Source organism: Corvus brachyrhynchos, unplaced genomic scaffold (genome assembly GCF_000691975.1).
Source record: "Corvus brachyrhynchos isolate BGI_N302 unplaced genomic scaffold, ASM69197v1 scaffold23, whole genome shotgun sequence".
In the NCBI taxonomy this organism is placed as follows: Eukaryota; Metazoa; Chordata; class Aves; order Passeriformes; family Corvidae; genus Corvus; species Corvus brachyrhynchos.
This window is the reverse complement of record NW_008238983.1, coordinates 7454352-7471943: the sequence shown is the minus strand read 5'-3', so window position 1 is coordinate 7471943 and position 17592 is coordinate 7454352. Positions and strand designations below refer to the sequence as shown.

Here is a 17592-nt window from a genome sequence, read left to right as displayed (position 1 = left end):
GGGAAAAGCTGCAAGTTGGGGGAAGGGACTCACATGCAAGCAGAGAGACTCCTCTTCCTAAATGGACTGAACGATATTTGGAAGTGGGCAGCTGTCTCATTGTGATAACGTTTTTATAGCACGAGTAAGAAGAGACTTCTCTTCCTAAATGGACTGAACAAGGTTATTATGGAAGTGGTAAACAGACTGAACATCTTAAGGGTTGTCTTTTTACATTGTCAGTGGGAGAAGGGAGGAAGGTGGTGGGGAGGAGGAGAGTTCTGAAGGTGTGGTATAATTTTTTTTTTCCCCTTCTTTTAGGTCCGCTAATAAACTTCTTTATATTCTTTCAAGTTTGGTGCCTGCTTTGCATTTCTCCTAATTCTTATCTCACAGAAGATAAACAGTAATGAATATTTTGGGCCAAACCACTACACTAAATTGGTGTTTCCGCCCGGGAACAGAACCAAGCCCGCTACAGTGTGTAAACAGATACATAAATAAATAAATAAATACTCGCTATACAGAGACCAAATAATGAACAATACACACATACACTAATCATGACTGAAAAAAAGACCATACTTACACAAGACATAGGAGAGGACAACTCCAGGAATGTAACTTCCCACGACAGTGAAAAACGTACATATGCTGCAGACTAGTAGGCAAAACTGGCAAAAACATTAAAATTCACCATTAACACTTCCACTTAAATGATTAGATCATTTTGCAAAAGAAAGATGTTGCATGCTAATGAAATCTGGAATGCAGGGCAAAATTGAAGGTTGTTTTTTAGAACTGGGAAATACTTTTAACACTTCTGGTGAAAATACGCATCAAACAGTCCATTTTGGATAATTAGGATGCATCCCCTCTTCTATCATTAAAAACCTGCTATTTTTATTCATTTACTGTAAAGCTTTAACGAGTGCATGTTTACTGCTAAAATTACACCCTCATTGCATGAAAAAAGACTGGATGGTTTATATGCAGGAAAAAACCCAACTCACTAATTGCAATATTATAATGCATACTTGCTGTATGCTTATCAAAGGAAAACATCCTTCCCCTACCTACAGCTCTCTCCCCTGTCGTGTTGCTTTGTGAAACTGCTTTCTCTCATATGCTGGCAAGCAATCTCGTGATGCTTGTTGTCTACTCTAGCACCTCTGTTAATGACAAGACTGAGCCAAATTTTCAATAAAAAATTTGAGATTTGGCCTTTATGGTGACTGAGACATAACAGTGCATCTTTCACAACTGCACAGTGCTGAGTACACAACGGAGCTGTTCAAAGTTTGCAGAAAGGATCCATTTGCTTTTGGAACTGAATTGCAATAAAACGGTTAATTTGAAGAAATTTTGCACACAGCATTATTGCCTAATTTGCTTCTAATTATTGAAGTAAAAATAATGACATGGCTTAGAAAATGAGGTCAGGGAAAAGAAGGGAAGACATGCTACCAAAATTAGCTTTTCTAAACCAGTATTAGCTATCTCTTAACATGCAGTTACTGTCATGTTACCACATTACTGATACTGCATTTCCTTACTTCACTATAAACTTCTTTTAAATATAACTTTACCGTCCAAACATACAACTACTCTTTATATAATTTATTTGGGTTTTTTTCTAGAGGTATTTCATCCTGTTGCTCATCTGTATTTTCAGTCTAAACTGCTAATATTTGAATGTGGTACTACATACTTTCTATTTGCTAATTCTGAATGGCCTGTTTTCAGGAAAGATTTTCTGGCAAAATGAAAAGAGATTAAAAGAGGAGAAAAAGACTCGTAGTCTTCAACTTGTATTTAGCAATACAAATATAAAAATGTAATCTACTATTATCATAATATACTTCTATATTATTTATATTTTTCTTTGGAAAAAAAAATCTGCTTCACTTTTGACTAGAAGTAGATAATAATATTCTTCCTAGTTGGAGGAAAAAAAGCCCTACTCTTGCTTGCTTCTTCATGAACTGGGTTCTCCAGCTCAGCTTTTTACCAGTAAAAAAAGGGAAAATCACCAACTGTAAGTGTATAGAAGAAAAATTATCACAATCAAGTATGAGGAACTCTCTTCATGCAGCTATTCCTGAAAACTAATTATTTGTGAAAAAACCCCATGTTTATGTCTAGGAATAGGCCTATTTACTTCTTCGCTTTTTCAAGTCTTTATTAAATTGTGATGTTTTAGATTTCCTTTAAAAAGGCCATGGAATAACCAGTGAAGTTCCAACAGCTGTAAGGGGATGGACTGTATTGCTGTAAACTTCATTGTGAACAGCTTTTCTCACTGACTACCTACCCATATTCTTCAAAGCAAAAAAAAAAAGTTAGCAGAAACTCATGACTGAAGGCATCAGAATGCACATTTTCTTTTCTTTTTTTTTTTTGCTTGCTCACCTGTTGTTTTATAAATATATCTCACCTTTTTATTAAATAATATAGAACTGTTAATCTTACTGGGGAGTGCTTACCTTGCCAGGGTTTTGTTCCTTAAAGTGGGACATTTCTTGAAGAAATACAAATAAATTCATCAGTGCGTCTGAAATGCACTGATTTATTCTGGGTCTGTAGTCTTGACTGGAATCGGTGACCTTCCAGCTGAGTAAAACAAACAAAAATACCCAACTTTGTTTACAGCTCATATGAAATTTGAAACTGGTTGAAAACCATGTTGTAAAGCCATTGCCTCTGGCAATGCAATGGCTGTTGATATGCTACAGACACAGGTGCTTGTTTCTACGTATTTTATACTAAGCTAATTCAATATTTTTAACTAAAAAAAAATCTGTTCAGTAGTAGCAGTTTTCAGTCCATACAAAAATTACTGCTTATTCATTCTGGTCATATGAAGACATTGAGTTCAAGGCACAGTTGTCATCTAAATCAAGCAACTGACCTCAAATTTGTTTTTTAATATTATTTTTTCTTTAAAAAATATAACACAGTACTTTTCATTGCCACCAGATGGCCATACATATTAATAAATTTCATTTTATGCATATAATCCTTGTGCTTTTTCTTTTCTATTTTTTATCTTGTTCTGCAAACTATGATGATGAAATTGCTACCCAACCTAGAAAAAAAGAAATTGCTCCTGAAGTCTTGCTGTTTACATTCATTTTCCTACTGAATTTTAGTTTTTCTATTGTATTGAAAGGACTGTTTCTAAAGTTTATCTTATGACTGTTCAGTAACTTTAATAAAATAATACCCTCCAAAAAGAACCTGTACCAAAGAATTTGCTGACAACCATGAGAAAGCATATGTGTCTATCACATTTGGGGCTGATCAGTGCATCCAATACTGAGCTTAAATGGTTACATCATATACCTTGGTGGACTAAACAAAACGTCTACAAGGAAGCTGTTTTATGAAACAACAAATAATAATAAAGACATACACAGGCCAGTCAATGCCAAATCAAACTGGTACAAAGAATGGACGAAGCCCCGTGCAAACGCTGAGAATCTGAAGTAAATTCCACCCCAGCTTTAGTGAGTTACCTTTCACATAATGCACTGCTGAGTACAGACAGCGTCGATCGCAGTGAATGCAAGCCAGCCATGAGCAACTCTGGTCATTTTACCGACATGTAAAACCCATTGCATGTTTAATCCATCACTGCCTTAATAGTCAACATTTTGTCACAGGTGGATTGAATTACAAGATAAATAAAAATTACATTATGAAAAAATGACTGTACAAGGGTCGATGCACAGCCATAAGGGGACACACAGACGGTCACATCAAACTCCCGACTCCTATCAGTTACACCGTCTCCGCAGTCTCATTTTTGTAAAAAAGCACAATTTCGGTCAAATATGCGCCGCGGAGACCCTTGCCTGCCTCCCGGCTCTCCTCGTCCGCCACGAGGTGGTGGCACAGCCCTGCAGGGACCAGCCAGGGACGGGAGAGGCGCGGGGGACACAGCCACACTGCCCGGAGGGGACCGCGACCCGCAGGAAGCGGCGGCATCAGCCACGGGGTAGGGCTCATTGAAGTCCAAACCCCAGAACTGGTGCCCTGCTCCTGACTGCATTATAGGGTTTATAGTGTTGCAGTGGTGTGATTTCCTCTTACATTACAACACAGTCAGGGTGCAGGGTTTTTTCCTCCCCTTTGAAAAAAAACCCAAAAAACAATGAACTATATAAAACAGTGCACCTGAAATACATAGGATAAGAGTCCCCTGTCTTGGGCTGGGTGACTTTCGCAATTTCCCAGTCATGCAAGGCACCGAATGCAGATATTTGCTCCTGACAGAGGATGTAAATAAAACCATAACATAACTCACAGAGATCACGGCAGGAACCCAGCTGGAGGGATGAGCAATGTTACACACAACTTTCTGTCTGCATACCACCCACAATAAAGATTTCAATTTCCATCATATCTGATAATTAGTGGCTTCAGAAGAGTATTACACAAGGGGTTTGGCCTATGGGAACTGCAATTTTTATGGATAGGCTACTCCCCCTAAAGAAACACTGCTTCCAGGTTTTGTAAACCATTCTACAGCACTAATAATAAACGCCTTAAGAGCTGCCCAATTATTCCAGTACTGAAAACTACTATTATGACAGTGTTCTGAATAAAAAAATCCTTTTACAGACTTTTATTCCTACCCTTTATTTAAAATTGTTGACAATCAAAGTAGAACTTTGTAGAAGCACAAAGCAAAAATGAACAGGCCTGATGCCTACTATCAAATTAGAGCTCTGAAATACCTAGGACAATTGTAGATACTCATTTTAATAATTTTAAGCTAATAGCAAAAACAGAGAGGGGAGTAAAGATGAAAGCATAAAGTACAATAAAAATGCAAACTATTTTCACATATGCTAACCACTAATATAGAGACAATATGGATTAAAGAGGAGACGTAACAAGGCACAATGGGATAGCCAGTAACAAATCAAAATAAAATGCATATTATGAAGAAGAAGTGCACATTTGCAGGGAAAGTTCTCTGGAGTTGCTTTGCTTGGTTGCTAGTGATGCTTTCTTTAGCCAAGCTGTTGAAAGCATGAGCTGCAGTGCAAAATAAAATATATTGCTATATGCTTTGGCCCTGTGGTCCACATGTGGTGCACGGACAAGAAGCAAGAAGAGTGGATGGTACAGGTGAAATTTCCTTCAAAACATTGCAAACCCACTACTGAGATCCACAAAAGAATACTTGGCAGTTGCTTCTAGGCCACAAGAAATCGTAAGACACCTTTGTCAGTTCTACAATAGCTACAATTTTCTGTTTTACAAGGAACACCAGGGACTATTTTGAAGCCTTATTCTGATCTTAGGCAATTAGAGGTGTAACAAAGTCAGCTTGCTGATCTTCAGCGTGACAACCAGATGCACATGCTGCATCTTCTTGTTCACACCTCCCAACAACTACCAGCCGTGGTGATGTCTGTTCTTCCTGTCTTTTTACGCTGAGCCCACTTTAATGGTAGTGTTACCCACAGTCCAGAGAGTTGGAACAAGGGAGAAGCAACAGATCCTGGTGAAGGGGGAGTGAGAAAGAAAGGAGGTACATCATATAGTTGTATGTACAACATATAATGTATGTACACAAGCACAGAGAGGTTATGTCATGGTCCTGTAAAAACAGAGATAACTATTACGTCTGCATTAGATCAAAAGGAAACAGGCACACAATGATGCATACTCCAAAGAAATTAATTTTCCAATGATCACATTTAAAGATAAAAAGGGAAAAAGAAGATACGTGAAGTGATGTAGATGATGAGAGTGGAGTGCCTGACTATGACATAAGTCAACCAAGAACACAAAAAGTATTTTAGCATAATATTAGTGGGGTTACTCACAATACCTTAATACATGACTTAAATGGGAACCCTACACTTCCTGCCAAAACAGCTTTAGGGACTGCTGTCCGGGTGCTCCTTTGGGGATAAGCAGCCAACTCTCTCTGAATACTTTCAAAGGCTTTTGTGGATAATTTAGAAAGAATAACATTTTATGCTCCCATCACTTATCCTTAGTTTGATATACAGTGCTACACTTCCATTCTAAAACTACTCTCAGTAAGGTTGAGGGTGTTCAGAAAAAATAAATTACTCACATCCTTCTGACTGCCTATTGCATCATTTCTATAACTGAGCAAATATATAAACTGTTGCCTAGTAATTGTAAAAAAAAACCTACCCAAAACACTCTGCCACCCAGACGCTTCCACTGATCACAGTCACAAACTCTGGCCAGAAGAGTCAGTGGCATTACATTCGCTAAAAATGACTGATGCTGTCATGCTCTCATTTTTGTAGCTAGACATCTGTTCAAGCAAAGCCCCATCACATTTCTCTCAGAAAGGTCAGCAGATCTCATGTTACTGGTTTAAAGATCTCTGCGTGATGTGCTGGATTTTTTTTTAATTATGTGTACACAGTTTTCTCTGTATCTTCATGCAGATAGGCTACTCAGAACTGCAGCAGTGACAGAGAACACCATGATGTGCTGGATCGGAAGGACTGCACCCACATAAACATAGAGTTAGTAATTATAGAGCTTCTAAACCCTCTTAATTTCTCAACTGTAACCACACACATTTGAAGCCTGTGCCCTCTGTAATTTTCAGGGTAACTTAGAATGTAGTAGCCAAGGTGGAAGAACTGAAAGTTACAGTCCCAAAGATATGTAAATCAAAATATAGGTAATATGGCTATTTTGTAGTTTTAAAAAAAGTAATATCTAGAACGTATAGAATGGTGCAGCTGTAAGGGATATGGATATCAAAGGACAAACAAGCAACCAGGAGTTCATCCTGAAACTTAACCAAGAGAAATGCAGTGTGCAAACTGTCAGCACACCCCAATCGAGCAGGTCTACCTTTTCAGGGCTTTCACATGTTTCTGCTGTAAGAAAGAAGTCACCACAGTGCAGAAGGGAGTGATTATAATGATACAGTTTTTCTCTGAAGCAAACATTTTATACCTGAAGACCTATACAAAAATGTAGGTTTTTGAAATATTTCTTCTAAATTGTTAAGGTACAGAGATAAAGAATTTAAAATAGTATCTAGACTAAAAAGGTTTGTGTAAAAAAAATTTTTTTTTACATATAAATTTCAGGAGGGCATATACTGAAAAGGAAAATAAACACCCCTTTCTCTTTCCAAAATATAAAATAGTGTTAAAAGAACATTTTACAGTTAAGTGCATTAAAGTACAAATGGCAAAACCTCTAAAATCTACTATTGAACTGTGGTGGAACACAATGCACTATTGATTAGCCTTACAAAAACACAATGTAACACATTTGTGAATGTTATGTGCACTATGTGGAAAGACAGAATGGCCAGCACCACTAAACTCACAGCACAGCATCTTAATGACCTATGTGACTAATTTTAAAGGTGACTATGTAGCACTCTGCTCTATCCTGTGCCACTTTTGGATCATATGCAATCGTTAAGTATACTAAAATAATTATATGTGTGTCATGTGGCCATGACCAAGTCAATAAGACCTGCTATTTAAATGAATCACTGGGACACCATGTAAAATCCTCCTCGCTTCAAAGACTTCCGCAAAAAAATGCTGTGTCACTGAAAGAAAAAGCAAAACCAGGAAGCATCCACAAATACACTCCATTCTTAGACTTCAGGGAGAATCTTCATCTACAACATTTTTGCTACAAATATTATAAAGCTTTTCTAACAGAAATATCTCCAGCTTGTAGATATCCATATGCACCTTATTTCCCATTGCTAATCCACATGAGCTGCACAGATTTAGGCTCACTAACATGCAGTACTGTGGATAACATCCTTTAACTGATCACATTTGACCATCCCTTCAATGCCGAGACTTTGGCACCCTTGGAATCTCTAAGATATACAGACAGATCTTGTTTTTAAAATGAAGCTGGAGAATGTAGCTATCAGCCTTAAAGAGTAGCTAACATTTCCCAATCTAAAAAACTCCTTTAATTACCACACCTCCAGTAGTTCAAATACATAGTTTGTAAGAGCGAAATGAATTAATACTATGCAACATTGCTTCTCCAACTTTTAAAGTGTTTTCTTCCTGGCCTCATCCATCCTCATCTGACACTTCAATTTTGTGCTTTTTCTTAACAGTGGTTCAGTCCTATTTGCTGTTCCTGTTTTTTTGTTTTTTGTTTTTTTTTTCCAAGGGAAGGTGTGGAATAAAAAGCTGAAAAAAGACCTTACTTCACAGCTTTCAGTAACATGCATCCCCCCTTTTATTTCCTGACCAAGATGATTTTTTTTTTTTTTTAAATATTACTGTACAAGAAATATGTTTAAGTCATCAGCATTTGTTGAGGCTGGATGTGCCTTTTTCAATGGACTGCACAGCAGACTGGTCAGGCCACGTGACTTTCAACAAAACATCATATAAGCAACCTTTCATCCCGGACTCTATATACTCCTTGCACAGTGTGTTGAACTAAAGCCATAACTGTATTTCTTCTCTTCAACTGACGGGAACATTTCATCACTGGTGTCCTGCTAAACAGTATCAATCCTATAAATGAAGGTAGTTTTTTTGCTTATATTACTAGTCAAGAACAAAGTTTTCTGAAAATGAAAGCAAACCTATTCTTTTAAAGATACACTGAAGGGTTCTGCAAAGAGATAGGGGAATTCATCTAGTCCAACAGATTACTTAAAAAAAAGAAAATGACCCATTACTAACAGGATTTTATTCTGGAAAGCATGTGATCACCTCTTCTATTCATGCACAATACATCAGTCATCTTATGAAGTCTTAATAAGGAGCTGCATTGTATTTCTTTAGCTGACCAAACACAAACTGGTTAATTCCTGCTTTTTTTGAAGGTGATTCCAGTATACAAGTGCCTCAACACAGCAGATAGTATTAGATGTCACTTTTTGCTGAATATTCTGCTAAAACAAACAAAAATACACTCCACCTAAATTGGGGCATTTCATTGTTGAACTCCTCTTGACAGACTCTGGTGAGCAGACTGGTAGGCCAGCTATCACAGGAAACCCCTCCTCCGACCTGCAGTCGTTCCTCCAGCTCCCCTGAGGAGAACACCAGCTACTACTGCAGTTCCAGGTCATTCAAAGCATGATCTGACAGTCAAGTGCCATTAGTCCAAACTCATGACTTAGTCATTAAGTGTAGATTTTTAAAAACATCTCTTTACATGAAACCAGAGTGTTTCAGTGCCATGTAAATACTATCATTGACTTGCTTTCTATTCAGCAAAGACTATAATGCTATTTACAATGGGCTGTTGTCCTTTTACCAAGACGGTACAAGGCCTGGGATCTTTCAGGTCAGGTTCCCATGTTAACAGACACTGGTTACACAAAAGAGACATTTTTGTTCAGAAAAGTAAGGAAACTCCTTCCTAAGCAACAAGACCATAAAGTTCCATTTGCAGAACTTTAAACAGATCTGCCCAGCTTTTGGAAGAAAGTCTTTTGGATTTATTTTTCTCTTGCAATGACAACTCTTTTAGTCCTTTTTCACAAAATCAATTAATTTTCCTCCTTTCCAGCCTCCACATTCTTCAGCTGGGATATTCCTAGTTCAAGGCCTTTCAAAGTCAAACAACTAGGAAAGATGAGCTGAGTATTCCCTGAAGTGCAGAGCAGCTGCACAAAAAAAAAAAAAAGGGAAAACTGGATTTTCAACTGGATTTTCAAAAAGAGTATTTTTTAAAAATTACTTTCTGTGTTACCTAACAAGATGGGTGTAACTTTTTCTGTGCAAAACTTCATTTTGACTCTTTTCCATGGTTTTAATGTATTTTGTACAGGTAGGTTTTCACTTAGTACTCTGATGCATTACTTAGAATTCCTAAAGCCATGTGCTTCCACCACTTCAGGACTGATATTCACAGTAACTTTTATACATTCTTGACTATTATGAGATCCCTCACAAATTGTCAATTAAAAAAAAAAAAAAAAAAGATTATACTGTGTTACACCAAACCAGTAGTGGACCTGATGATAAAGAATTACTGAGGAAAAGTATCTCCTTATGCTAAATTGTTTTCAATCCTCTACCTGTGGCCACACATTTCCTCACTGTTCTTCATCTGTTACTGTCCATGATCATGTGCCAAAACAAAACAGAAGATACGAGTGGGTACGTGCTCTTCACAACTCTTAGCTTTTTGGCTAGCCTTACTAAGATGTATTTGTGCATCCGTTCCTTCGCTTATTCTTCATTTAAATTCACAGTATGACTAACAGACTCTTGACCAATGCCACATATTTAATTATGAGGTAACAACGTTCATGAAATACACTTGTGACACAATATTACATCTTTTCTGAAGTAGGACATGAACTCAAGAAGAGAGAGGATGTAAGAAGTATATGCATCTGAGAAGGGCCTACAAAGAGGGCAGTGCACTGAAACTAATCAGGGATCAAAGCTCATTCTACACCTTCTACAAAAGTACTACTGCTCTCCTTTTTTAAATACATACAAGCTGAAGCTTTGATCAGTGTGCCCTTAAAATTACACCATTATCTGTGAATTTACATTTCAATTTCTTCTTTTGCAATTCTAAGATTAATTGCTCCTGTACAGGTCCCATAGCTCCTTCCCTCTTGTTTAACTTGGACCAAAATATTCTGACCTCCACCAAACCTCATTAGCACTCCTTTAGCAATGTTCTCCAGTTATATCCTATTTGTTATGACCAAGACAAAAAGGCAAATTAATTTCAGGAAAAAAACTGGAACCTTTTGATTAAACTACTTTCTCAAACCTTTTTGCTCAATAGCAAAGACATAAAGGGATGAGGGATGAGCATCAGGGTCAGTTAATTTAATGGTAGCTTCAAAAATGATAAATGGGCAGAGCAGGCTCTGTTATGCTTTTCCAGGTTACTGCTTTAGAAAAGCTCATCCTTTTTCTTCCAAATCCAAAACAAAAGCCCCCAAATTTGATAGAAAAAGAGGTCTTAGAGCCTTGGGTGTCATTTCTTCTGTTTAGCTGCCAAAGTTTGCTGCAAGCCTTTATAGAGAAAGAATTGTGAACAAAATAAATTAGATACTATTACAAAGCTGAAAACTTTTTTGAAGGAGTCACACATATTTCAGTTTTTCTTTATTGAAAAATAAAGAACTGAACGAAGTGGAAACCTCACTAAACATTTCTTAAAGAATAGCAATTAACACTTTGGTGGTTATCAGCAACAAGTCAACATTTCCTTAAGAGAAGAAAAAATGCTCCCTGCAACTACAATTAATTGCAATCTATGCCATATATATAGGGCACAACCCAGATATCCTTGCAAACGGAAATGTGTAGGTGACCCCACCCCTGCAGAGACCCAATTATGCCCTTCGGGATCCATTCACCCATGCCCATCCAGTTAGGGGGCAGTGCTTGAATATGCTGCTCTACCACAACCAGAATTATCTCCCGTATTTCACCTCAAACATACTGGAAAAACATCCACATAAATGTTCAGATTTAACTAGAAGAAATCAAATCCAAAGCCATAATGAAATGCTCACTCCTGATCCTTGTAATTGCTTAATTTCTTGAATTTGTCTCTATATTCTGGCATTTTGTTCACTAACTTCTAAAAAGAAAAAAAGAATCTACTTCTATATACATGACAAATGCTCCTTTTACAACATCAAGTATTTAATTAACACCATTTTGGAGCCAACATTTTGGTTAGCATCAAGACTATGGAAAAACCGTGTGGACTTTAAAAAATCTAGATTATAAATTCTGTCATAGTCAAACATCAATAATATCTACTTTTCAAATATCTATTTTAAAAAGTATTTGGCTAAATTTAATTAGTGCATTTCTTTCATAGGATGTGCTAGATCATATTTCAGAAAATGGTATTTTTTAAATTGTTACCAAGTTTTAGATCTAATTACTTTTTTTTTGTCCTGACTGTTGGTTATATCAGCTAATTAAAATAAAAGCTGAACTCCAGAAAGACAGGCATACCACAAAGGGACACAGTGCCCCATCTCACACAAATGAGTTAGGCTTCTCTCAGGAACATGGCTCCAACTCAACTATTTCCATGCCTGACATTTTGAGGCTTTGAAAGGAAAAGGGACCAGGTAGAAACCACATAGTATTTTCTTTCCTTCTGCTTCAGTTTAACAAGTACCTCAGAGCTGTTCTATTTACCCTCTATCAGACATTAAAACTGACACTTCCCTCCTCAGAAGGTTAGCATTAGAGGCAAAGCCCTCAAGAAGCAGAAGATTAGTTACAATGCAGAGAAAACTGATCTCAGGCTGAGCACACAGGAGTACACACAGATTAATTACATGAAGCCTCAGTCCTTCCTGCACTGCACAGGAGGGCCAGCACAAGCAAAGTACAGTACCTGTCATCTTGTCCCAGATCCTCACTGTCTGGCATTTCAGATGTGAAAGGGAACTCTCTCTCTCTACCAACCTAGATAATCCAGGACACGATCTTCTAGTCTGTTTTGTGTTTTAGGAGCCACCGGCCAGGCACCTGTGCTGCTCACTGCCAGGAAGAATGCTCCTTGCTCAGAGGGCAAATGTTTACAAGACATCCTAAGTGCTGCTGGTCTTGAATGAAGTTCAGATCGGTCGGCTTTGATTGGCCATGGCTATAAATAAACAAGTCGTGACTCACCTCACACACTATGACAGGGTGTTTAGTAGCAAGCACAGACAAAAGCCAAACAGTTTGTTTTCCTTCTGGTCATGTGAGGGAGAATCACCACCCACTTAGTACATTTTATTTTTCTGTTTCCACTGAAAATCTTCCTCAACATCTCCCATTTTTATCAGGTGTAAGCAGCAACAAAAACGATGAGAAGCTAAATAACTTTAATAAAGTGACAGGCTTGAAAATATGAGAGCAAAGAGTTTACTCTTAACTACAACAAATCCTTTTTTCCTCCCTACAAAGTGTCAGTCACAAGCTGCCAGAAGAAGCCAAATTATTCTCCAATGACGAAATTTACAGATGAAAAAAATCCACACAAACTTAGCAATTCTTTTAAATAAGGACTAGGAAGACAAGTTTTCAATAATGATTAACTGAATTGCTTTTAAGTTCTGATTCCAAGCTCATCTGCCATAAACAATCTTAAACAGGAATACCAGAACACTGTGCTGGCAAAGTCCTCAAAAACTAAAATATGCTGGTAGGAGGAGGCTTTCTGCCAAAATACTTTGATTGCCTCTGTGAAGGTGAATTGAATATGGATTTCCTCCTATGGTTTTTCTTCCTACTGCTGCATGCATGACAAGGATTCTGTCACTCCAGTTACACCAGCTACGTCTCTATTAATTTTGAACACCCCCGCAACCTTATCTGTGCTGGTGAAGCTTTGTAACACAGTCCAAGACTCCAAGGATCCTGTCTGTGTGTCGTTCAGCACAGTGCTCAGCACTGCTCCTTCACATGGTTTCCTTCAGTCGCTGAACAGGTTGACCTGTTGTTCTTAAAATGTTTTCAAATCCACATTACATCCAGAGATCTTCACATAAGAAATCTATTTTTCTATGAAGGAACCAAGCAAGATTTATACCTGCCTGTCCTGCATGAGACAGTAAGAATTGTCCTGGGGATGTCACATGTTAAAAATAAATTAAAAAAAAAAAAAAAAAAAGGAGAGCAGGACAACATGGCAGAGATGCCATGTATCTTTGATTTGCTAAGCTATATATGGTGCATTGTGAGTAATACATAATTTCTTGGAAAACTGCTTAAATTTCAGAACGACAAAGGATTCTACCCTTTCTTCTTTTCTTCGTATAAATTTCTTTGAAAGGACTAGTAAGATCTAAAAAAATGGGAGTAAAGTCCTCTGACTAAATTATGCAATACAATATATAATTAGGCATTAATAAGTGTCCCGCCTACAACTGAGACTTTCCGTGGTCACCAATACTGGCATATTCCAATGTAGTAATCTTTTTCTTTTCTTTCCTTTTCTTTTTTCTTTTCTTACTTCTGATAGTTAGAGGTGAAATAATTAAGAGTTTAATTTCTTCAAGCTTACCCTGAAACAATAGAGCTGCTAAATTCAAAAATCTTAATTAATGAAATGACTCTGTGTAACAGTTTCATCTTCAGATCAACGGTGTGATGTCTTCTAATTAGGAAAAGAAGCAAAAGAAATAACTGAAATCTGCAAACATGTAGGAGCATCATTCAAAATTTAAATGTAGCATCAAAAATGAAAGCAAACAAAATTGAATCCCCTATGTAACTTGGGCTGCTTTAGTTTCCATGCACTGCAATATACTCTTACACAACCACATACATTTACTATGTAAAACGCCTTTTTACAAAATATTCCATTTTAAAGCATTTGAGGATCACACTCAGAAGCTGAAAAGCTTTCAGTATCATGTCTATCCCTGTATTTCAGCCTTGGAACTTGATGTATTCCAAACTCAAGTGAAGCTTTGGACTGTTCCTTTCTTTGTCACACTCTACACAGAGCTTATTGCTACAGCAGAAAAACTGTTTACTTTTACAATTCCTTACAACTCTTCCCAGCCCTCACTGAGGTAAGGAGGATAATATCACCTTATTTACTTATTCATAAGCAAGACCTGAAAAAGATTAGGTTCAAAACTGTCTACTAAATGAGTACCTATCTAAAATGTCAAGGACCTGTTAGCTTGGAATTAGAGCATATATAAAACACTTCAGAACTCAAAGACTAGTTTCTACAGGTATCATTGCTCACCACTTCTGAAAATCATACTTGAGAACAGCATGAGTGCATAATTAGTGGAACTGCAATTGCACTGAAGTATTTTGCTTGGTATCACAAAGAAGACTATCTAGAAAATTCCATCTCATTTTTTTGATCATTCTAAATTCTTCTGCGTCCAAGGGAATTAGAATTTGTATTGGCCCATCTGGAGGTTTCCAGCAGATCAGGTTCCAGATTATTTCACAGCTGCATGAGATAGAATGACCTCTCCAAGAACACTTTGGTGGAACAGCAGCAGGTGAACAGAAGTACTGTACTGAATCAGGCCAAAGGGCTTTGGCATCTTCTCCTGTGTCCAAAAGGAACAGCCAAGGAAAAAACACATTGCTGCCTTCTACATATAGTCCTCCAGACTCCAGCTTGTGGAGGTTTGAGCCAGCAGTGATGCCTGTTTTTTAGCTCTGAGTGGATTTCCATCCTATGATAACACCTATAACATCTTGTGGCAAGGACATCTGCAGCTTAACTGCGTAATGTTTGGGAACAAAAATCCAGCCTACCCCCACCCAATATTGTTTGCTCTGATCTAGCCACTTCAACTGGTTTCCAAGAAGTTTTATATTGGAACAGGCAGATGACAGTTAACTCTCTTTAGCTTTTCACAGTGATTTATTGTTTTTTGCAGACCATTATTGTTTGGGTTTTTTTGATAGGACTGCAAAATTGAAAGATGAAGCTGTTTAGAAAAGAGGTTTCCATTTTTTAAGATTGCTAAAAATTAGTTTTAAATTTTTCCAATATAAAAAACTCAAAGTGACTAGAAATGACAGAACTGAGGAAGGAAAGTCTTTTCCTACCCATGTTACTTTTCAAGGAGATTCTTATTTCCTTGCTTAGCTGCAGCTAAGCACTGCATTAACTGCACTGGACTTGAGTCACTCTCCTCTGTCCTTCTAAGTTCCTTCTTGCCACTTTTGAGGCCTCAACTCACATGACTAATCTGTGTTTCTCTGAGCAACTTCTTTGTTTGAGCTGCTATATTCCAGCCTTGCCATGTCTCTCTCACTTCTCACATGCAGTATTGTCTGAAATTTTCCCTCCCATTGGCTCTGTTGCTTATTCAACAGAAAGAACAACCCCTTCTACCTCACAGTGAATTCCTCCCCCTTGTGCTATTACTTTTGAAAGGAACATGGAAGCCCTTGGTTTTGTAATCAAGAGGAAAAAGATTCTATCTACAATGTCCTCCTGTTGGTCAGCTCATTCAGCTTTAAAAGCCCTATTTTGTTCACCTGTTTCATGCATGTAAGCTCTTGCATGCCCTCAAACATCTTCACTGTTCTTCTGCAAACTCTTCCTGGGTTTACCATAACCAATTTAAGGTGGGAGACACCAGAAATACAGTTATTCCCAGTGAGAGCATACTATTATTTACACATTTTGACCTCTTTTCTAAGCTTTTCCTCATGGTCTGTTGGCCATCATTATGACATTTTTACACAGAGCTTTCCAGAGTACCCGATCTTCTTTATGTTATCTGGATAACTTTGATAACAAATTCTTCTTACTTCTGCTTGTACCCATTACCCTGGTTTCAGCTAAGCTGACCTCCTCTAGATCTTTCTGAAAACTTCCTTGAGAGCTGTTGAGTAACAGCTCTTTGCTGTCAGGTATGAAGACATCCCAAAAGATGTGCTGGCATGCAGATCAGATGCCAGCCTGACATACTGCTCGATCAGGGAATCTTACCAGTTTTGCTCTTGCTGAATACAAACTTGGACTGCATATGGATCATAATTATCAAGTGAATGGCCTTTCTCCCAAATGGTATGGACATCTATGCAAAATTTTTCTTTTACAGGTGGGCACTAAAGACTCTGGAAGTCTTCAGAAAAAGAAGGGAAATAAAGGCTATGTTCTTGCCAGAGACAAGGAAGCAACCTCACAGCTAAAAGGATTGGAAATAGTGTCACATACACTGTTTTACACAGTCAGATAGATACTGATGATGCTCGACGGTTTTAGGAGGTAGGTGGTGTGTCCCACCCAGGCTGCAAGCTTTCAAAGATTTTAGTCAGCCTGTGGCATGCTTTAGTGGGACAAGCAGCTCCAGAACTACTCACAACCACTGCTGCCTTCTATGTTTTTCCTCACCTAAAAGGAAACACTGTGCTTTCAATGTATAACCCTGTGTTAATTATTCAGATATGAATGAGTCTTACTTCCAATAATGTGAATGCAAAAATAATGAACTCCCTACTGTAAACTTAAAGACATCCTAAAAACCCTCGACTGACATTATTAAAAAAAAAAAAAAATAAATAAAAAAAAATACATATAAAATCACTCTCCCAAAAGAACATCTAGTTTAGTTTTTATTTCCAGAACTAATAGAAAATTCTAGCATTTCACTTATGGTAGATGGTTTGCACTGGTGTTATTTTCAGCAAAAGCATGGGTTTAAAAACTACCATCATTGTCAAAGAGATGCTTAGGATGAAGAGTAATGTGAAATGCCTTCTAATGCTATTGAAAAAAAATCATATTAATAATATACATTAAGTCCCTCCAAATGGACTATTTCCCCTCTTTTTCAATATGGGAAACTGAATAAACTGATCACGTTTGTGTGTGTGTGCAGGCATGTGTACAATTATATATTTATATGCACACACATGTGAAAGTATATGTTTTACCATATTTCATCAATTTCAAGGGCATGCCAAGTTTCCCATATTTTCAGCCAAAATTTGCTGAACGTTTCCTGTCCCAATTCTTTCTATGTAAAGCTGACTTCAAACTGCAAAAGCTTATTGTATCTACTTAACTTTGAGGTCTCTCCATACACTGTGAGATATACAGAGGAGGCTAGTTTTAAAAGAGAGGAAACCTTTCAGACAAGCATAAATGAAAAATCCTTCAACTGGACCTGCTGAA

At 37.5% G+C, this 17592-nt stretch overlaps 1 protein-coding gene across 3 annotated transcripts in view; it reads right to left on the bottom strand.

Moving 5' to 3' along the window:
* FAM134B (family with sequence similarity 134 member B) overlaps window positions 1–17592 on the bottom strand; it is a 51791-nt gene that overhangs the window by 12178 nt on the left and 22021 nt on the right. For 2 of the 3 annotated variants that reach the window (XM_008637185.2, XM_008637187.2), the window contains 2 exons: window positions 2466–2592; window positions 569–653 (listed from right to left, as the gene is read on the bottom strand). In XM_008637185.2, the coding sequence (XP_008635407.1) occupies window positions 569–653; window positions 2466–2592 (212 nt within the window). Of the gene's footprint in view, window positions 1–568; window positions 654–2465; window positions 2593–12333; window positions 12563–17592 lie in introns of those variants that run through there. The other variant, XM_008637186.2, reaches the window with a different exon arrangement.